This window comes from Poromitra crassiceps (assembly GCF_964638095.1).
Source record: "Poromitra crassiceps genome assembly, chromosome: 7".
In the NCBI taxonomy this organism is placed as follows: Eukaryota; Metazoa; Chordata; class Actinopteri; order Beryciformes; family Melamphaidae; genus Poromitra; species Poromitra crassiceps.
Genome location: NC_139628.1, coordinates 46,564,350 through 46,587,232, shown reverse-complemented (window position 1 = coordinate 46,587,232; position 22,883 = coordinate 46,564,350). Strand labels below are relative to the sequence as shown.

Genomic DNA, 22,883 nt, shown 5'->3' with positions numbered 1-22,883 from the left:
GTTCATCTCTGTTTGAGGGGATGGAGAGACAGCAGGCGGTGGGGGGGGGGGGGTGGTTGGGGGGGCGCTTCCATCAAAGAACAGCTCAGAGGCAGCATGCGGCTCAGGCCCACCTGCTGTAGCTACGCTGAGGGAGTCAAAGACACCGTCTTCTGTACACAGACTGATATGGATGTATGGATATGGTACCGATATTTTTTAATTGAAACTGCCAATAGACATTATTTTATGCTCGTATTCCAATTATAAGAGATCTATTCCAATATGTTCCAAAGAAAGTACATGTGTTCAGTTTTTCTCTGAGGACTTTATTGTATGAAGGATTTGTAGGGTAGTGTTGTGCAATTTTACAATATAATTGATCGTTGTGAACGTTACACAGCCCTTGAGCTCTCAAGAGACGTGATGACAGATGTGGAAGTAGAAAGCAGCACCACTCACCCTGATTATGGAAGAAAGAAGCAGAAAAGTGACAGAAATTGGAGTTACTGTAGGGCAAAATATCTGTTTGATAAAATATATGAGACCAATACTGGGAGTTATCAGTCAGCCACTGCCCTCCAACTCCAATATGAATGAGGTTCCTTACTCCACGTTTTCTTTTCTTTTTTTATGTGTATATACATATCAGTTGTCTGAGCAGAGAAATGTTGACTCAACAGTCTATAAAACCTGCCTCACCCTGCCTAAGGAGCTGTTAATACACCTAAACTATTTCATTAGTCTTTCAATGGAGGGTTTTAGGGTCCCGTATACCATAACGGTGTCACCTTAGTGTGTTCGCTAACTGATCAAATGAACAAAGAAAGATAGAGGAAGGGAAAAGTGAAAGCATCAGGACAAATGTCACGTGAGAAATGGCACCAGCTTTGCTCTTTCATTGTGATTTTAGTGTTGCATTGATGAAACAGGTTGATCCCTCAAAGCTTCAAACAAAGACTAGTTGAGAGGAACTGAATGGCTCAGCTGCAGAGAGCCATCATCATGCAGCGTTATTCTTCCTGATGAGAGGAGACAAAGCAACTAATCAATACTGATCAGGCCACCTGATCTGGGCTTTGATTGAGTGTGTGATCGCCGGAAAATCAGCTTCCCACCAGGTGATGCACTTCATCATCAAACAATCAATATCTGCTGCCTAACAACTGGATAGCTAAAAAAGAAAACAAGGCTAGGTCGGAACCTAGCATATGGCCAGCGCGATAAAGCATTCACAAGCATCGGCACTCAAATCGGCACGCAAATCGGACTGGACAAAGGCAGATATAGGGCCTGCTTGCGCTGGCCAAAAATGTATCAGAGGAAATATTAGACACAATAGAGAGACACACTACAGAAATATCCATCTTAACAAGTCATTTAGTCGAATATTTGGGTCATTTCATTGAAACCATGAGATAATTTCACTCATTTCCAATTCAAATCGATTTGTGCAAAAAAAAAATCTTGAATCAAGTGACTAAATTTGCTCCAAATCATAGTAGAAAATTATGATTTTGACCTCTACAAAATTGGTTGAAACTCAGCAAATAATGACCAGCTTTAATATTTAGGCTTTCTTCATCATTTATGTAGTATGTCTATTCTTCCAACAGGAGAAAAGTGATCAAAATCAAAAGTCCATGCCGGCAAAGATTTCTGAAATTTGGTTCATTTGACACTGAACCCTAAGGCCCCGTTCACATAAGCGTTGTGCACTTTTCTCAACGCGAGGTAGAGCGGAGCGCAAATCTGCAGGACAAGAGGCGAGCACCGGCTATCTTCTTCTCCTCCTCTGATTGGTTGCTCTCATGAAAGGTCTGCGATCAGAGATATTTTGAATTCTGGGCGCAGTGCAAAATTGTCAAAATCGAGCTGTGCGCGTCGCCAAGGGCAGCGTTGCCGCCTAGTTGAGCAGCAACGCTCTACCTAAAGGAAAACAACGGGACAGCTGGGCGCAGAGCTGTTTTACCGCGGATCATGTGTAGGATCATGTGTAGGATCATGTGTAGGATCATGTGTAGGATCATGTGTAGGATCATGTGTAGGATCATGTGTAGGGGGCTTAAGGGTTTTAACACTGAATATGAGACTATTAAGATGATACGAGCTCATCTCCACAAATCGCTTTGCCAACTTGGACATGATCTCATGAATGCTGTTAGACTGCACATGTTTCAGCTTGTGTTTGCCTCATCGTGCATATTTCATGATGTTCACGCTACCATAGTCTGACAAATGAGTCTAGAAGTCAGTCTCTCTCTCTCTCTCTCTCTCTGGATATTGGCAGGCAAATGTGAAAATACCTTTTGTCAGGGGGCGAGCAGGGAGTCCTCAGCTCGCCCTCTCACAGTTGATCTATTCAAAAGGCAGCCTGATTTCTCTGTGTTACTCATGCTCCCTCTCTTCTAGTGAGATATTTTTAGCCCCGCCGTGTGCGGCCGTGCATCAGTTAGTTACGGGGGGGGAAGGGAGGGGGTTGAGATGCATACAAAAACATACAAACACAAACGCGTTTGTCATCACACTGCTGTTAACTCTCACAATTGCTCGTTTCCCACTGCACAAATATGGCAAAATCCAGTTTTGTATCAAACTATGGCTGGGCAATATATTGATATTATATCAATATTGTGATATGAGCCTAAATACCGTCTTATGTTAACGTGATGTGGCATGGGATATGGCATGAGTGTGTTGTCTTTTCATGGTTTTAAAGGCTACATTACAGTAAAGTGATGTAATTTTCTGAACTCAGCAGACTCTTCTAGCTGTTCTATTATTTGCCTTTACCCACTTAGTCATTATGCCCACATTACTGTGTAAATATTTAGTGAAAGCAAATAGTCAACAAAGGAAACCCTGTCTTCGCATTTTATTTTGATCACGGTCTTCTTTTAATAAAGCAAACATTTAAGCCACTTTGTAGAAAATACCGAGAGAGATATTGTGTATCGTATTGCCATTAAGTCTAAAAATACCAACATATGATTTTGGGTCCATATGGCCGTGCCCTACTTCAAAGTGGGCAAGGAAAGGGTTACAGGGCCTTCAGGTTTCTGCTGAATGAAACACACAGAGGCCTTCTGCTCATGCACACATCAATTCACAGTGAGCACCGAGCAGGCAGAGATTGTAAACAGTACAGAACACTCACTCTGTGGCGGTGACTCAGGCCACACAGCAAAACAGAAACACTAGGACTTTATGTGGAGTGCTTGTATTTTTAGTATGGGTGGCCCCAGAGGGATTCACACCCTAGACACTAAAACTTACAGTGGTCACTTTATTTGTAGGCTACACTTTTCTACTACGAGGTTCTTCGTGAGCGAGGTACAGTGAAAGACAGAGGAAGAGGGCTTACATGAGAACAGAAGGCAAAACAGAGCCATTCTGGGCCAATCGCTAACAAATACGTCAGCTTGTCTGGACCTGTCATTGCCCTGGGGACTCCTCGTCGTCATGGTACCAGCGTCGGTGCCGTAAGGCTTGTCATAGTGAGTGGTATGTGTATGCTGCATGTTCTCACACTCAAACTCAAACCTACTCTTGTGTGCCTGTCTGTCACCATGAACAATTATTTACTTCACATCGTTTACACCAGCAAGTAGACTGGAACTCACATCATTTACACCAGAAACTTCAGGAAGTAGACTGGAATTCTGAATCTGTTTGAAATTCATACTCTGCATTTGACCCATCCTCTATAGGAACCTTCCTAGAACTAGGAGCAGTTGGCAGCCGCAACTATATATATATATACACACGTATGTGCCTATAGGCATATATAGGCACTGCCTATATACCGTATATATATATATATATATATATATATATATATATATATATATATATATATATATATATATATATATATATATATATAATCTATCTATCTCTAAATATCATTTCTAGACTGTTTCTCTGTGTGAAGTCTCTTTTCCAACACACACACAGACACACACTCATCAGATTCCCCACACGCCTCCCAGTATCCATCTCTTTAATGTGTGGTGTTAGCAGGGTGGAGTGTAAATGGCTTGGTGAGCCTCTGGCATTAGCTGGTAAGCCCATCGCTGGCACCACATACCTCTGATGGGCCACGTGTGTGTGTGTGTTCGTGCATGTGCGTGCATGTGCGTGTGTGTGTGTGCGTGTGCGTGCGTGTGCATGTGCGTGCGTGTGTGTGCGTGTGCATGTGCGTGCGTGTGTGTGTGTGCATGTGCGTGCGCGCGTGCATGCATGTGTGCACGTGCATGTGTGTGTGTGCGTGCGTGCATGTGTGTGCGTGCGTGAATGCGTGTGCGTGCGTGTGCATGTGCGTGTGTGCACATGTGCGTGTGCATGTGCGTGTGTGTGTGCGTGCGCATGTGCGTGCGCGTGCGTGTGCGTGCGTGTGTGTGTGTAGGTCTCGTTGAACCAGTCTGGATATAAAGCACAGGGTCAAGGGTCAGGTCATCACCCTGGTCATCCCTGTGCTTACGGGTGACATGAAAAGCAGTTGGGACCTAAGTTGGGCATGTGCAGAGCCGTATAATAGAAGAGTTCCGACATCTCCATTCACTCCAATGGACCAGTTTTTTTTTTACTCAAGTGGAACTCTTGAGTAAAAAAAGCAGCACTCTCGAGTTGCAGAAAAATAGACAGTGTTGTACTTTGAAAGGGTTTTTCATCCCTTGAAATGAATCAAATTGTACATTATCGGCTTTATTTTAGCATGCAAAAGTAGCGCGAGACCCATTCCTGGCTGTTCATTGGCTAATGAGTCTCGCATTTTGGTCCTCCGCTGACGCCACTCTCTTACTAGAGGACACTAGGCATGTGGAGCTACAGGTATTGGTATCTGTATTGGTATGTCAGGGTTTTTCCTGCAGAGAGGAATTCTTTTGATGCCTGGCCTCAGTGGCCCGGCAAAGGGGAATCCCCTTCCACTTCTGCTATCAGGATGTCCACGTCCCTATGTGAAACAACAACAACCTGTGAGATAGCAACCTACACGCTGAAAATGTGCATACTTTTTTATTGTTTCATTTACTTTTGCAGGGGATTAACAATTTACTTCCACCAAAACAAGTTCCCCCCCCAACGCTATTTCACAAGGACATCTACAGTGTTTCCCCTAGAAACATTTTCAGGCCTGGAGGGATTTCGAAAAGTACCCCGACTGCAACCGTGGGGGCCCTCGCTGGCGATGCTAAACTTTTAGCTAACCTGTTCGCATCTATGTTGACAATGGCATCCCCAAGTATCATCATACTCTTATGGGATGGGTTGTTATGCGAACAGTTGTATTATGGGATGTGCGTTTTCCAGGCAACGACACGTTGACACGTTTTGGAACAGCGCTGCACGCTGGCACAATGTTCCTAAAAGCAAAATGCTTATTGTTTTGAATGATTTAGCATCTTCTATTACTGTCCACTGTCAACACCAGTATTGTTGTATTGGAATAATATGCCATAAAGGTTTATTGAAATTTTGGGGAGAGCAGGGAAACAAATCTAAAAAAAGAAAAAAAGGAGGGGGGGGGAGTTTGTTTTCGGGGGGTTTTTGCATTTTTTTTTCTGGCCTGTAGAATGGTAGGGAAAACATCGTCGCAGGCCTAGGTGGGCTTAGTGCCACCCGAGACCATTGTTGGTTGTAAAGAATGCAAAGCGAGGCAGAGCGTTTTTCCCCCATCCAGAATTATAGTTGGTTGATCCAGATTCACCCCCCAAAAGCCCATTCTAAGACAGGAAAATCCCTTTAGAGTGTGTGTGTGTGTGTGTGTGTGTGTGTGTGTGTGTGTGTGTGTGTGTGAGTGAGACAGAGAGAGAGAGAGAGAGAGAGAGAGAGTGTGTGTCTATTCGACATTCGGTACAAAGGGAAGTATTGTTCTTTGTGTAGCTAAATGTGATTCATAGAAGACTCTGACAGCATCGCGTACACGTGCAATTAGCAGCAGAAAAGCTAGAATGTATTTTGACGCCTGTGTCCCCCCGCAGACTATGTTTAGCTCACCATCTCCTTGGTTTCCATGGGGATGACGAGTTCACGGGGTATTTTCCAGAGGCAACAGACAAATTAGTCGGGGGCCTAGACCAAGGAAGCTATAAAGAAGGAAGAGACGTTACATCATACCAATGTTCTATGAGGCCAAACTTTGCGGCCATTACTATTGAATCCTATGTGAGATGCATGGAGAAGAAGCACACTAAAACCCAACATATCTACGCTGTATGATCTTTGATCTTTGGAGACCAACGGCAACTATACGAATAACGAATGCACACACAGAAAAGATCAGTCAGTAATCTACTCTCTGAAGTGTGTTCTTTCATCTGGTAGGGGTGGGAATCACCAGATGCCCATGATACGATACTAAAACGATACTTGAGTCACAATACGATAGTATTGCGATATGCTAGTATTGCGATATATTGAATATTACGATATTTCGATATATTATCTAACTCCTTTTCCTACCTTTTCCTTAACCTCACCGGAAGTAAAACATGCAGTGTTTTTTTGTTTTGTTTTTGCCCCACATGTACTGTAGGCTACATTATTAAGCTTCTCTGGACTCAATACGCCACTGCAGGCGCGGACTGCAACATCGGGCGCTTCGGGCAGATGCCCGGTGGCCTGGCATGGTATGGCTTGCACACAAAATAAAAATAAAAATAAATATCGATACTTGGCGTCCAAATATCGATACAATATCGCCATGGCAAAATATCGCGATACTACGGTGTATCGATTTTTTTCCCCCACCCTTATCATCTGGTAGTGGCATTACAAAGCTCATACTTCAATAGATATATGCTGGGCTTTAGTGTGCTTCTCCACGGCTTCAAAAGAACTGCATGGCCCCCAAATCTGGCCCCATACAACGCTGGCATGATCTAATGTCTCTTCCTTCTTTCTAGCTTCCTTGGCCTAAACCACAGCTAGCTTTTCCCCAGCCCTGTGGGTTTGTCAAGTGATCATTTCCACTACGCCGCATTCAAGTGTCACTAGGTCTGCCCTTAACCGCTGCCCTAGTTCCCCCCCCAGCGCACACGGGCCTGGCCCAGACAACAGCCTTTCAGCTCACTACTACATCTGGAGAGTGTTTTAGTCACATGTTCTGCAAACATCCCAGGGTTAGGACTTTTATTTTGAAGGGAGAGAGCTGTGAGAGCGGAATAAACATCAGCTTATCACTTCCAACATGTTTATTATCCCCCCCCCATCAGTAAAGCCAGAGAGAACATCTTTGCAGAGGCAACATCCTCTTTGCGTCAAAGCGCCGGCTTCACGCAGAAGACCTAATATACACATCATGACATGTTGACAGGACTCAGAGTGGAGGCAGCACCCTGAGGAGTCACACCAATATGTAATGCAGCTTTGAATCCAAGCTGTGTCCCAGGAAGCTACATATCAATGGCCCACTTCCAAGTTCCCCTGGGAGGAGACTAAGAGGTGACCTTGTAATATGTGCCCGTGTTTTTAATATATTGTGTGACGGGACACTCTAAGTGATGGTAGAAATACATGCTGACACTGACGGCATGCCACAAGTACAAAATGGAGGCTTAGTTAGCGTGCATTCCAAACAAGATGCTGTAGTGATATATGAGCAGCGTAAGCCCTATTCAGATGCTACGATGTGCGCCAAGAACTTCTTCTCAAAGTCAAGGCGGCAGATGAATTCGCTCCAAAGATCACTCCTGCCCACAAACGGATCATGTGATCATATAACTCGGTGCGTACAGATTCCAAACATGAATTGCATGTTGATGATTCATCCCCAACTTTATGGCAATCCGTTTTAACGTTAACATTTATTAGCTAAATTTGACTATCCGGAATTAACATTACAGATATCAACGTCATATTGACTATTATTGACTAATCATAATTACATTGTGACTAGTCCGGATTTTCCTTCAAGATATCTATGACGTCATTCTGACTAGTCAAAACGACAGTTAGCGATGTCTGTCATTTCATTCTCCCTATCCACAACGTCATTCTTCCAGGACAAATGACGTGACTTTAGCCATTATTCATGTGTATGAGCTTTCTCATTACAGATATCTACAAGTCAGTTGCCGATATCTGCAATGTGAACGACGGATATCTGCAATTAAATTATGCTATTCCTAATTCCAGTTTCAGATATCTTCAACTTAATTTTGACTAGTCAGAATTCCAGTTCAAGATATGATATCCACAACGTCATTCTGACTAGTTAAACCTTAATTTAAGTCTTAAACAAACAACGTCATTCTGATTAGTTAAACCTTAATTTAAGTCTTAAACAAACAACGTCATTCTGACTAGTTAAACCTTAATTTAAGATATCGAAAAAGTCATCTTGAATTGAGGGGAATTAAAGATATATCTTGAACTGGAATTATGATGAGTCAGAATTCAATCGTAGATATCGTAAACTAGAAATACAACTAGTCATAATCAGTTGCCGATATCGGCAATTTAAATTGATCTGCAATGAGAGATGCCATACACATGAATGGCTAAAGCGATGTCATTTGTCCTAGGAAGAATGTCATTGTGGATTCCATATCTGAAATGTTATTTTTGACTAGGAAGAATTGAATTATGGGTATCTGCAATATATATCCAATTTAACTATTAAATCTAAAAATGGTTTGCCGAACAAGTGGGCCTTAAAAGTTTGCCCGGTACATGACTTTGCATTACATCATTACATTATTATGACATTACTTTGCATTGGAGCTGGCATGCTGAGGAAGGGTAATACATCAGACAGGATTGCCTTTGGTGTGGCCCCGAGGTTTATGGCTGCATAAAGCCTCTCCAATAAGAGATGGCTCTGCCTCTTTAGTATGTCCCCTCACGCAGCAGCACCACGGGGCTCTGCCTCTTTAGTGTGTCCCCTCACGCAGCAGCACGGGGCTGCCAGTATGTCCCCTCACGCAGCAACATCACAGGGCTGCCAGCGGCTCTGGGGTTTCCCCTCATTGAAAGTGACCTTCAGTTGGGTCTGTCTCCTTCTATATCTGTCTATCTGCCTCTCTATCTGCCTGTCTGTCTGCTTCTATATCTGTCTCTCTGCCTCTCTATCTGGATTTGCCATCTGCCTTTCCAGTGCCTCTGGAGGCTTTACGGATGCTAGATGCTGCTTCATGTAGTTTTAACAACATGTCCCATGTCCCATGTCCCTCTGTGAGCTGAGCAAGTTCTATGACCCTTAATGAAGCCCTTTAAAAGCCCCATTGGATCGACTCAAAGAGTAACACGGTTGTCAAGAGAAAACCAGACGGTTTTTCCTCGGCTCCTGAATAGTTGGTTTTTCAGCTTGTGTCCAAACAGCCGACATGTGATGCTGGAGAACGCCAGCGTGGCCTCACACATCACATTCACACAGACCCATGGATGTCTAGTCTACAGCTACACGCACACGCACACACACACGCGCACACACACACACAAACACACACGCGCACACGCACACACACACACGCATGCACGCACACGCACACGCACACGCACACACGCACACACACACACACACAATCTCCTCCTCTCCTCTCTCCATTTTCTCCTTCAGGTGAGGGAGGCTCCACTTCAATGAAGGGATTCAGGCAAAGCAATCTGGGTCTGGAATCAATCATAGACTCCCCCTTATATAAACACCTCCTCTCTCCCTCCCTGTCTCTCTCTCTCTCCCCCTCCTCTTTTAATCACTCCCTCTCTCCCCCTCCTCTTTTCATCACTCTCTCTCCCCCTCCTCTTTTCATCACTCTCTCCCCCCCTCTCCTCTGGAGCTGGGCTGCACCGCTAATGAGAAGTGAGAAGACCAGTTTCCTCAAATCAAGCCCTCTTCTCACGCCGCCTTTCATTGTCTCCGGATGGGAGAAGCAGCTCGAGGGTGAATCACTCTTCTTCATATCAATCAGGCATGGAACTCTTCTTCATATCAATCAGCCATGGAAATGTTCTTCATATCAATCAGCCATGGAAATGTTCTTTATATCAATCAGCCATGGAAATGTGGATTTGCAGGATGTTGCGAATTATTACTTGAGATTTTTTTCTTTGCTTTTATTTCCTCTAGATTGTTTTACCTTTTTTCTTTAATCTCCACATAATGTATTTTAGTTTTCTCGTGTTGCTTTATGCCTTCCTGTAAAGCACCTTATAAACTCTGCCTTTAGATCATCAATATCAGGGTTCCCACACCTTCACAAGCACTAAATTCAAGGACTTTTCCAGGCCCTTCTGCATCTCTCTCTCTGCTCCACCTGCATCTCTCTCTCTGCACCACCTCCCTCCTGCATCTCTCTCCACTCCACCTCCCTCCTGCATCTCTCTCTCTCCACTCCACCTCCCTCCTGCATCTCTCTCTCTCCACTCCACCTCCCTCCTGCATCTCTCTCTCTCCACTCCACCTCCCTCCTGCATCTCTCTCTCTCCACTCCACCTCCCTCCTGCATCTCTCTCTCCACTCCACCTCCCTCCTGCATCTCTCTCTCTCTGCTCCACCTCCCTCCTGCATCTCTCTCTCTCTCTCTCCACCTCCCTCCTGCATCTCTCTCTCTCTCTGCTCCACCTCCCTCCTGCATCTCTTTCTCTCTGCTCCACCTCCCTCCTGCATCTCTCTCTCTCCCCTCCACCTCCCTCCTGCATCTCTCTCTCCACTCCACCTCCCTCCTGCATCTCTCTCTCTCTGCTCCACCTCCCTCCTGCATCTCTCTCTCTCTGCTCCACCTCCCTCCTGCATCTCTCCCTCTCTCTGCTCCACCTCCCTCCTGAATCTCTCTCCACTCCACCTCCCTCCTGCATCTCTCTCTCTCTGCTCCACCTCCCTCCTGCATCTCTCTCTCTCCCCTCCACCTCCCTCCTGCATCTCTCGCTCCTCCACCTCCCTCCTGCATCTCTCTCTCTCCACTCGACCTCCCTCCTGCATCTCTCTCTCTCCACTCCACCTCCCTCCTGCATCTCTCTCTCTGCTCCACCTCCCTCCTGCATCTCTCTCTCTCTGCTCCACCTCCCTCCTGCATCTCTCTCTCTCTCCACTCCACCTCCCTCCTGCATCTCTCTCTCTCCCCTCCACCTCCCTCCTGCATCTCTCTCTCTCTCTGCTCCACCTCCCTCCTGCATCTCTCTCTCTCCCCTCCACCTCCCTCCTGCATCTCTCTCTCTCTATCCCCTCCACCTCCCTCCTGCATCTCTCTCTCCACTCCACCTCCCTCCTGCATCTCTCTCTCTGCTCCACCTCCCTCCTGCATCTCTCTCTCTCTGCTCCACCTCCCTCCTGCATCTCTCTCTCTCTCCACTCCACCTCCCTCCTGCATCTCTCTCTCTGCTCCACCTCCCTCCTGCATCTCTCTCTCTCCACTCCACCTCCCTCCTGCATCTCTCTCTCTCCACTCCACCTCCCTCCTGCATCTCTCTCTCTGCTCCACCTCCCTCCTGCATCTCTCTCTCTCTGCTCCACCTCCCTCCTGCATCTCTCTCTCTCTGCTCCACCTCCCTCCTGCATCTCTCTCTCTCTCCACTCCACCTCCCTCCTGCATCTCTCTCTCTCCCCTCCACCTCCCTCCTGCATCTCTCTCTCTCTCTGCTCCACCTCCCTCCTGCATCACTCTCTCTCCCCTCTACCTCCCTCCTGCATCTCTCTCTCTCTATCCCCTCCACCTCCCTCCTGCATCTCTCTCTCCACTCCACCTCCCTCCTGCATCTCTCTCTCTGCTCCACCTCCCTCCTGCATCTCTCTCTCTCTGCTCCACCTCCCTCCTGCATCTCTCTCTCTCTGCTCCACCTCCCTCCTGCATCTCTCTCTCTCCGCTCCACCTCCCTCCTGCATCTCTCTCTCTCCCCTCCACCTCCCTCCTGCATCTCTCTCTCTGCTCCACCTCCCTCCTGCATCTCTCTCTCTCTGCTCCACCTCCCTCCTGCATCTCTCTCTCTCTCCACTCCACCTCCCTCCTGCATCTCTCTCTCTCCCCTCCACCTCCCTCCTGCATCTCTCTCTCTCTCTCCACTCCACCTCCCTCCTGCATCTCTCTCTCTGCTCCACCTCCCTCCTGCATTGCTCTCTCTCTCCTCTCCACCTCCCTCCTGCATCTCTCCCTCTGCTCCACCTCCCTCCTGCATCTCTCTCTCCACTCCACCTCCCTCCTGCATCTCTCCCTCTGCTCCACCTCCCTCCTGCATCTCTCTCTCCACTCCACCTCCCTCCTGCATCTCTCTCTCCTCTCCACCTCCCTCCTGCATCTCTCCCTCTGATCCACCTCCCTCCTGCATCTCTCTCTCTGCTCCACCTCCCTCCTGCATCTCTCTCTATCTCCACTCCACCTCCCTCCTGCATCTCTCTCTCCACTCCACCTCCCTCCTGCATCGCTCTCTCTCTCCTCTCCACCTCCCTCCTGCATCTCTCCCTCTGCTCCACCTCCCTCCTGCATCTCTCTCTCCACTCCACCTCCCTCCTGCATCTCTCTCCGCTCCACCTCCCTCCTGCATCTCTCTCTCTCTCTCCACCTCCCTCCTGCATCTCTCTCTGCTCCACCTCCCTCCTGCATCTCTCTCTCTCTCTCCACCTCCCTCCTGCATCTCTCTCTCTCCGCTCCACCTCCCTCCTGCATCTCTCTCTCTCCGCTCCCCCTCCCTCCTGCATCTCTCTCCGCTCCACCTCCCTCCTGCATCTCTCTCTCTCTCTCCACCTCCCTCCTGCATCTCTCTCTGCTCCACCTCCCTCCTGCATCTCTCTCTCTGCTCCACCTCCCTCCTGCATCTCTCTCCACTCCACCTCCCTCCTGCATCTCTCTGCTCCACCTCCCTCCTGCATCTCTCTCTCTCCACTCCACCTCCCTCCTGCATCTCTCTCTACTCCACCTCCCTCCTGCATCTCTCTCTCTACTCCACCTCCCTCCTGCATCTCTCTCTCTCTCTCTCCGCTCCACCTCCCTCCTGCATCTCTCTCTCTACTCCACCTCCCTCCTGCATCTCTCTCTCTCTCTCCGCTCCACCTCCCTCCTGCTTGCAGCTGCTGTCAGTCACCACTGTGAGGAAACCCCTGTTTCCCCTGAGACACCGCCTCCATCTGTGTGTGCCATCACCTGTCTGTGGGCCTTTTCAACCTTATCTCCCTTTGTGTGTGTGTGTGCGCGCGTGCTGTGTGCGCGCGTGCGTGCGTGTGTGTGTGTGTGTGTGTGTGTGTGTGTGTGTGTGTGTGTGCATATGTGTGCGTGTGTGTGATCAATCAACGGGAGGCTGGCTCGGCCCACACCGCCATTCTTTGTGGCCAGCTGCCTTCAGAGAGGCAGATAACAGAGAAGGGAGAATGAGAAAAAAGGAAGAGCGAGAGAAGGCAAATAAGAGAATCCGTGCCTCTGCTTCCTGGACACGCTCTGTGACAAAGCTGTCGCCCGGAGGGAAACACACAGACAAAAAAGGTCACTAGGAGGAGAGAACATGCATTTTTCTCACCAACATATTGTCTCTTTTAAAGCCATATAGAGGCTCGCATGGCCAGGGCTGCACGACGGTATCGGCCGATAAAAGTTTAAAACGAAATTGCAGCCTCGGTCCGAAACAAACATTTTTGCCGATATGACCGATAACAGGACGGTTTAATTATGCCCAAATGCTCTATGCTTAACGAATAAAAATATGGCATGTTTCAAATTAACCAAGTTGAAGTAGTTTTCTTATTTTGCCCAGTGAACGTGTACATTTTGAAAAGATTGACTGATTGATTGATTGATTGATTGATTGATTGATTTAAGTGTTTCCAACGCTCATGGGTTTACAAGACACACATAAAATACAACAATAAACCTTTGCTACAATGATATTTTAAAAAAGCATCATATTTATGTCTGCATCTGCCAGTGGGCCATCACGATGAGTGTAGGCATAATAATGTGTTAATTTCACTACAGGAGAGACTTGATTAGGTGGTGAAAAATGTGTGCATATATCGGCAATCGACCAAAAGAGTTGGCAAATATCGGCATATCGGATATTTGCAAAAAATCCAATATCACGCATGCCTATTTTGATGTGAAAGATGGCATAGTGACTGTGAGTCACATGCAGCTCAAATCAGAGAGGTTTTTGCTTGATGACTCACTGAAGACGTTGCCGCTCCACGTCGATGACTCGAGCTTCTAAAGATGGAAGGAGGAAGAAAGAGAGGCCAGCAAAAAGCAAAAGCAAAAGCAAAAGAGTTTAGGGGGAAACGAAGGGGTGGGAGTAAGAAGTGGTTAGCGTCAGCACCACCACCACCAGATGCAACCTGCCACTGAAGAAGGGTGAGAAAACATTTGCACAGTCAAAAGCAGAGTGCAGCTGGCCGATGAGGAAGCTGGCTTGGAGAGGACTTGGGTAAATAAGGAAGGGTGTTTTTATGCTGTCCCTAGCTGACCTTTTGACCACAGTCTCACCTCTTCCCAGCAGTAACAGCATTGAGCAACGCTTCTACAAGCCTCAGACTCAGACATTCGCAAATCCTCTGTCAACCACCTCTGAATGTCAGCATTTCAGTGAAAACTAGGGATGCACGATGCCAAAGTGGCCTTCCCCTAAAAATGACTTAATTCCAGGACTGAAATTGGAGCAATGACTGATGACTGACTGACAATATATTATTATCAGTTGGTCTGTGATCCATTGGTAAAGCTTAAGAGCAACAAACAATACACTACTGAATGCTCGGCTGGATGTGATTTCTTTGCGTATGGCTTCCAAATAAGTTCCTGGGTCGTTTCTGTTGGGGTTTGCTTGTCATTATTAACGCTAAAAAGTACAGATTTGTGTTCATTTCACGAGTGCCACACCTTGCCTGCCACCCATGCTATATAATAATGTCTGAAAAGCTGAGTGGTGGAGACAGTAGTTTACATCCAGCAGCAGTGATGTAAGGTGGGGTTCTTCACAAACAGCTGTGCAGAGGTCACAGAGCAGACACTCACCCCTGGCAGACAGCTTCTTACAGCTGTGCAGAGGTCACAGAGCAGACACTCACCCCTGGCAGACAGCTTCTTACAGCTGTGCAGAGGTCACAGAGCAGACACTCACCCCTGGCAGACAGCTTCTTAGTGTTGATGATCTTGGCAGCGTATTCCTGGCCGGTGGAGATCTTCATGCACCGCCTCACCACAGAGAAAGCTCCTCTGTGGAACACAATGGAGTTTGGTTTATGGTCATTTTGGACATGGCAACATTGTGTTGCTTGGACACATGTATGAGAAGATTTCAGTCTTGTTTTTTTGTTTTTTTAATCAAGTTTTCTCCCCAAATCATACTTGGCCAATTCCCTGCTAGGGTGTCCCGGTCGTTGCTCCACCCCCTCTGCTGATCTGGGGAGAGTTGTAGACTAGCATAATGCTTCCTCCGATAAATGTGCAGTCCAGCAGATTTCCATCCATTATGATGGACAGAAAGTTCAATAGAGCTGCTAATGATTCATAGATTAATTGATTGTCAATTAATTAATCACCAACGATTTTGATGATCGATTAATCAGTTTGAGTAATTTCTTTACAGGGAAAAAAGTGTCAACATTCTCTGATTCCAGCTTCTTAAATGTGAATATTTTCTGGTTTCTTTACTCTTCTGTGACAGTAAACTGAATTCCTTTGGGTTGTGGACAAAAAAATACATTTTAGGGACGTCATCTTGCAAAACACTGATCGACATTTTTCACCATTTTTCTGACATTTTATAGAACAAATAATCGACAGATGAATCAACAATGAAAATAATCGTTAGTTGCAGCCATAAAGGTCACCCTAGTGGAACTTTTTCTGTGCGGACGGCTTCGTCAACGTGTTCGTTCCAAAACAGGCCGATGGAAATCTATATCCGTCAATAACTCCAACTGAGTGTGGCCACGGCCTAAAGCCTCCATCTACATGGATAAGAAGCAACTAAAATAAGGAGGTCAAAGGTCAAGAGGCTTGGTGCTCCAGAGAGCAGTGCTAACAGACATGTCAGAGAGCAGTGCTAACAGACATGTCAGAGAGCAGTGCTAACAGACATGTCAGAGAGCAGTGCTAAGTACAGACATGTCAGAGAGCAGTGCTAAGTCAAGAAACACAATAGAAGCACTTAGGAAGGAAATAGAAGGGATTTCTTTCTCTGATATCTGCCTCAGAGAAACTGGCACCACAGAAATTCAACAACATTGATGCATATACTGTATTCTTCATTATAAAAGGGTATATAAATTAAAGCTATCATTATGGCTGCCAGTGCCTATTGATGTCAACACTGTTTCTGTAACCTACTAACCTTGTGTCTCTTGTCTTTTATTTGTCTTGATTGCGAAACGCTTTGTAAGCTTTGTTTTAGAGGAGTGCTCCACACAGATAACGTTACTGCTGCTAGCTATTATTTTACTTTTAATTTCACCAACTTCTCTTCTTCACATTAGTCTCTGTGATGATAGCAATATAAACGCGCCCAGCACTGCGGGTCTGAGTCATTCTTAACCCCAAATCTGGCTTCTTCTTTTTTTAAATCAGAAATAGCTTTTTCTTTCACTTTATTCAGTGTAACATGTTTGTGTTCAGAGTACACTTCCTCATTTCCCTGTTCTCCTCCCCCCCACATTCCATCCCCCTTTTCTCCATTTCTCTCTGTCTCTCTCTATATCATATGATTGTTCAATCTTGTTGTTGTTATTATTACTACTGTAATTGTTACTGTTGTGTCAGCTAGATTTAGCTAGACATATTCTCTGTGAAGTCCTCTGAGACATGCTTGTGAATTAGGGCTATACAAATAAACTCGAGTTGACTTGACAAAAAGAAAGAAAAGTCTGAGGGTAAGGGGTAGGGGCCCTTTACACGAGGACTTGAGGAGTCAGACTTGAGGAGTCAGAAAGTGACTAATTGTCTCCAGACTCTCCACCCATGGAGCACTATATTACACGGGGGTACAAACACCCCTCTTTTTTTCAAATGGGTGATATTCTAAAATACAAATGGAATAGCAAATGATACATTTCTGTTATGATTTGCTATTGTATTGTATTGTATTGTATTGTATTTGCATGAGCACACACATTAAATTCAGGTATGGGCAAAGTCCTGGCATAATTATCATTTCATATCAAGACTTCTTTCAAACTTCTTCAATTACATTTTTGGAGATAACAGTGGAGCAATCATAGATCCGATGCATTTAATGGGTTAATGTGATATATTATTATTAGGTGTTGGTCACTACCCTATGCCAGTTTATATGTGATTGTTCTACATGGCTTTCAAATCCATTTCTGTCAGTGTCTTCTTGATGTTTTTTCACTCTATTATAATGAAAAATAAACCTATAAAACCTCATGTGAACTCACCTAGACAAGGTATGGAGAATGCCACATCTTCCCATAGGCCTACCAAACTGAAGCTCATGTTTTATTGTGCATCCTACCAAATAAAGAGTCCTTTGACACGACTGGAAAACCCCACATTTGCTGTCAATGTGGATACAGTCACCACTGAGGAATGTCACCCCTTCACATATCGGGAAAGGGGCGGCAACTTTGGCACACACAAAAAAAAAAAAAATACAACCAAAACAACTGAAACTTTAGATTCACATGTTCAATACACGAAGATACGTGTAGGCTACTGTTTCTAATCACAGCGGAATTTAAGGACGGGCAGCATTTCACAGCAGGTGAGTCACTCAGGCAGGTGACAGGTTCTCTCGTATGAATGAAATGTGTGCGAGATTCCACCCACAATAATGGCGGTTTAAATATTCCTTAATTATCGGCCAAGATGCAAACCAGGTAGAAATGTAAAACATTTGGTAACTCGAGATTAGCCATTCTTCAATTCGGCATGCATCCAACGCACTATGCAACACTTAATTAAAGAAAAAAGCGACTTTTACAATGGGTTCGCCTGTTCATCCCACAATCTAAAAACTCCAAAACGCCCCGTGCTGATAAGCGAACAGACTGAACGAATTTAGAAAGTTGACATAATAAATGGAATAAAGTACTCTTTGATGGAGTATATGCATGCCGAATTAACCAGAAGACCGCCAGGATTATCAAGAAGTCTTACAATATATTCACAGTATTTATGTTTGCCAAAAGCTAAGGTACCAATAAAATCGACAAGGTTTTGAACGGAGGTTTGCCTCAGCGCTCTCTCTCCCCACACACACACGCGCCATATCGGGGGACAGTAACAGGTAGACTGAGGTTTGGGTGAGATTGAGCGTCGACAGTAAAGCCTGGACATTTACAAGAAAATGGTAAAATGCCTAACAAAATATATGTTTTGAATAAATATAACTTACTTTCCCAGCTCCTCGTACAGCTGGTACTCGTCGGTGAACCTGGTGCAGGTGGTTGAAGCCATGGTAAAGGTGAATGAGACCTAGGGAACTGGAAGAATGGTTGTACTATCACACTCTCAACAAATCCTTTCCTCGTGTTTCCCAAAGTGCCACTTGTCGCTTTTCGGAAAAGACAGCAATAATAATATGAAAACTAATTCAGAGATTATTTTCTCAGTAAGTATTCCTAAATGCAGAAAGTGTTGGCGTTGTTCCTCCTGGCTGTTCCCACACCTGTGATAGTCCTGGAGTTGAAAGGGACGTCGCTCGCGACCTGCTGTTGTGCGTTTATCTCTCGACACTTGGGATTATTTGACCAGTGTAAAGCGAGACATCAGGTGTAATATACGACTTCCGGTAGTGGATTTAAAAATAAATGCGCTACAGATTTACTTGCATTTACTTACCTACAAGTATTTTGGATAGCTATCTTATTTAACAATGTATTTAGCCCCATAAATCCGGCTGTTCCCGTGGTGTACATCCAGAATTTAGCCTCAAACCTTATTTATGTCGATGCTTCAAACCGCTTCAAACATGACAAGTTTATGGTTTTATTTTGAAGGTGCAACGACTTGACATTCCTGGCTAACGCTGTCTGCCTTGACGAAGTGGATTACATGGCGGAGATAGCTTTTCCTACGGAGCGCTTTGAAAGACGACTGCTCAATGTCTCCATCAAGCGGCAGCCCGGCTACCATGCTGCCTTCATGCTCTGTAGGAAATATAGCAATTCAAATGTTTATTTAAATGCACCTGTACGACCCAATAAAGTGACAAATATGACTGGGGAAGTGGCAGCAGGGTTACCTCCCACAGTCTAACACACACACACACACACACACACACACACACACACACACACACACACACACACACACACACACACACACACACACACACACACACACACACACACACACACACACACACACACACACACATACATACCTTCACCACCTGTGTGTGGTTTCTAGAGAGGGTCTAGGCTAGCGATGGATGCAGATATTGGATTTTTTCAATTTAAACAATACATATGAACAAAAAAGAACAAGCTCAGACACAGTAACGGAAAACAATCATAATGTGGTGCTCCCATCCATAAGGTGCTTATATACTTGTAAGAGATGGGGTCCCACGCAAGGCGTCCAACAGAAACCAGCCAGGCAAGTCACCCACTGCCCCTAACCTCGTTGAGGTAGGCCAGAAACGGGTCCCAAATAGTTAGAAACTTTTTAAGTGAGTTGCTTCTCAAGGATCTGAGCCTCTCCATCCTTATAACAGAGATCATATCCGTCAACCACAGTTGGAAAGAAGGTGAAGAGGGGGACTTCCATTCTTTCAGAATTAGTTTTTTGGCAACAGTTGTCGGCTTCCCTCTGGTCTCCGCTGCCTCAAAACAAAGACTGAGCGGCTGAGGAAGAGCTTCTTCCATCAAGCCATACAGGTCATAGTCTGCCTGTTTCAGCACTTTATGACCTCTATGATGACCTTTTGCACACCAACCACTTCACACTTTATGGACTTTTTAGATAGGCGCAGTTTGCACTTCTATCATACAATCTCCCTGGTATGCTCTTTTATTGTCTGTTTACTTTTACTATGTTTTCTTTTATACTAAATGTATATTGTCTTTTATCCGCAAAATTGTAGGCTGAGGCTTTTAACTTTCATTGTAGCTTGCTACATATGACGATAAAGTTTCCTTGATTCATTGATTCCTTAAATACAATGCTTTCAAAATGTACACATTCATTGTGCAAAATAAGAAAACTACTTCAACTTAGGTTATGTAAAACATGCCATAGTTTTATTTAGCCCCCCCCCCCCCCCCCCCCCCACATCCCACTTAAACAGGCTTGGATGATGCTCCAAGCATTTAGTCAGGCATGGAGCATTTGGGCATACTTAAAGTGTAATTTTATTGGTCTGTCATATCAGCATTTAATCTTTCATTTTCATTTTAAAGCCTTTATCAGATGATACCAATGATGTGCTGATATCATTGTGCATCTCTAGTCTATCCTGCAACAGATCCTTCACAGACCTTAGCAGACATCACAGGGTCTGCTTAGAAGGGGGGGACTGGATGCCATTCTGTTGTTAGAGAAAGAAAACACACACACACACACACACACACACACACACACTCACACTCACGCACGCACGCACGCACGCATACATACACACACACACACACACACACACACACACACACACACACACACACACACAGAGCAAGCTGTCTATTTCTATCTGCATCAGCACCATCACCATGGCGATGAGCTATTTTTTAGAGAGGAGTGTCTCCCAGGCTGATATCCCCCTGCCTTCCACTCCCCTCTAGTGGATACACAGAGTCACTGGCACACATCTTTCATGTAGACAACCTTTCTGGCCCTTGATGACCCTTAAAATAAAGTATACCTGGGACCCCTCATCACATCCGTTGATTCATCCGCTAATAGTTTTGTCCATGAAATGTCAGAAAATAGTGAAAAACGTTATTTTATTTGTGTTTAACTTTGGAAAGGGCGAGGTTTTTAAATCACCCGCCGTTTTTTTTTAATACGTTGAGGTTGTAGGTTTGCCGAAATGTAAAATTTGAACATTTTAGAAACGTAAAATACAGATGTTTTGTTTCAGATTGACGTTGATATTGTAGCACAGATCCCTGGTTTGCAGACATGTAAACGTTTTATTTTATTCTGGCGACTGGGTTGGGTGTTTCTGCACTGCACTTCCCAGATAACAGCTGTCAATTAAACAGTGTGTCCAGTAGCTTAACCCTTTTAACCCTTTTAACCCTGAAGTATTTTTCCTTGGTGGATTACTTTAAATGTGACCATTTTCATGGCGGCCCCAAAAAAACAACAAAAACATAAATCTCAATAATTCAGTAGTTTTGAGCAGAGTATCCATATCCAAAGGTTCCTAAAATAATACAAAACATGAGACAAAATTAGAGTGCTACCACTGAAAGCTGCTCCCGAGGTGTATCAAACATTATCACCTTGAGAGCAGCATCCAGTGCATTCAACTTCCAAGGATTCAGTGTTCCCCCATCATTTACTATGTCAGGTGGGAGAGGTCTCTGAAACAGCAGAGGCCATCAGACGCTCTCCATTGAAAGCCATACTGATGTTATGTCTGCTTTTGGCCACATTGGTACATTTGGTACATGTCCACTAAAATGTTTCCGGCATAAGGTGGTAGTCCAGACTGTCATCAAGGTTAGGAGGTCTGCAATAAATATGCAATCAATCAATCAATCAATCAATCAATCAATCAATCAATCTGCATCGTATCAGAGATGGATGAAACTGACCAAACTTTTAATAAAAACATCTACGTTTGGCCTACTTTTCTTAACAGAGGTGAAATGTGAAACGGAGGCGGAGGAAGAGAGACAGAACAAAAGAAAGTGAATAAAAAGGAAGGAAGGGAGAGGGAGGGAGGGAGGGAGGGGAAATTAAATGGCAGCCATCCAAGGATTTTGGCTGGGTCAGACAGGAACACTGTAAAAAGTGCAATTTAGTGAAATCAACACAATGTATATACAGTACAGTAGATGTGTTTGTCCATTTCAACTTAAAAGTGCTAGTTATGAGCTTCATGACTTAATTTCACATCTTTGTGATCAAATTCGGAGTTGAAAGAACACCTTATGAAGCATTCACTAACTCAACACTGTTACAGTTTATTAGCACACTTCCCCGCATGCATTGCATTTGGTTTAACTCTCCAGAAACTCTTCCTTCTTTTGGTTTGAATGAAGTACACATAGAGATGTGTTATGTATGTTTTGTTTGGTAAATAATAGGTCAGTTTCTGAGAAGAAAATCGATCTATCTCATCTACACAGTATAGGAATTCACACTCAGGTAAGTTTCTCTTTGATGCACCTGGCAAGTAGCCTACATTCCACTACAACTAAGTGTATTGCATATGGTGAGCTGTGTATTAATCACGTGGTACAAGAGGAACTCGAACTTAAACCTTGTGAAAAATACTTTAGTTTAATCAATGAATGCGTTCAACTCGGAAACATGAATCAGCATGACTATGACATTTGTTGATTGAACTTGATTGAGCTTTTCTACATTAGAACAACTAACTAAATATGTTTTGCAGTGAAGGAGGGGGGGTGGTGGTGGTGGTGGGGAAGGGGTGGGGCTGGTGAGACAATCGCCTCCTCATGATTCCTTCCATCTGGAGAGTCGCAGGCCACTCAGCTGTTCACTGGCCTGGCACAAAGCCAAGCACTCCTCCTTTTCTGTCTCCACGGCCAGCAGGGGGCAAAGACAGAGGAAAAGAGACTGGACACGTTAGAGCTTGTGATACTTTAAACCTGTGCACCTGTCACATGTCAGCAGGCATGAAGGGAACGAGAGGCAAGGAGAAATGGAGGCATTGCTACGGAGTCTCCAGATGTTGCGCCATCCACTCCAGGCTGGAGTTTCATGACTTCAATCTCAAGATCACCTTTCCATTTATTTCCACTTGGAGGAGTTCGGAATGTTTTATTAGGGTGTATTTAAGTGAGTGCGTGTGTGTGTGTGTGTGTGCGTGTGTGTGTGTGTGTGTGTGTG

General features: G+C 45.1%; 1 protein-coding gene across 8 annotated transcripts in view; it reads right to left on the bottom strand.

Moving 5' to 3' along the window:
* LOC310779878 (calcium/calmodulin-dependent protein kinase type II delta chain) overlaps window positions 1-18,570 on the bottom strand; it is a 133,253-nt gene extending 114,683 nt beyond the window's left edge. For all 8 annotated transcript variants that reach the window (XM_083640381.1, XM_083640383.1, XM_083640384.1 and 5 more), the window contains exons 1-2: window positions 18,253-18,570; window positions 15,016-15,110 (exon numbers count right to left, since the gene is read on the bottom strand). In XM_083640381.1, the coding sequence (XP_083496507.1) occupies window positions 15,016-15,110; window positions 18,253-18,314 (157 nt within the window). In that variant the 5' untranslated portion in view covers window positions 18,315-18,570. The remainder of the gene's footprint in view (window positions 1-15,015; window positions 15,111-18,252) is intronic.
* Window positions 18,571-22,883: the final 4,313 nt, after the last annotated feature.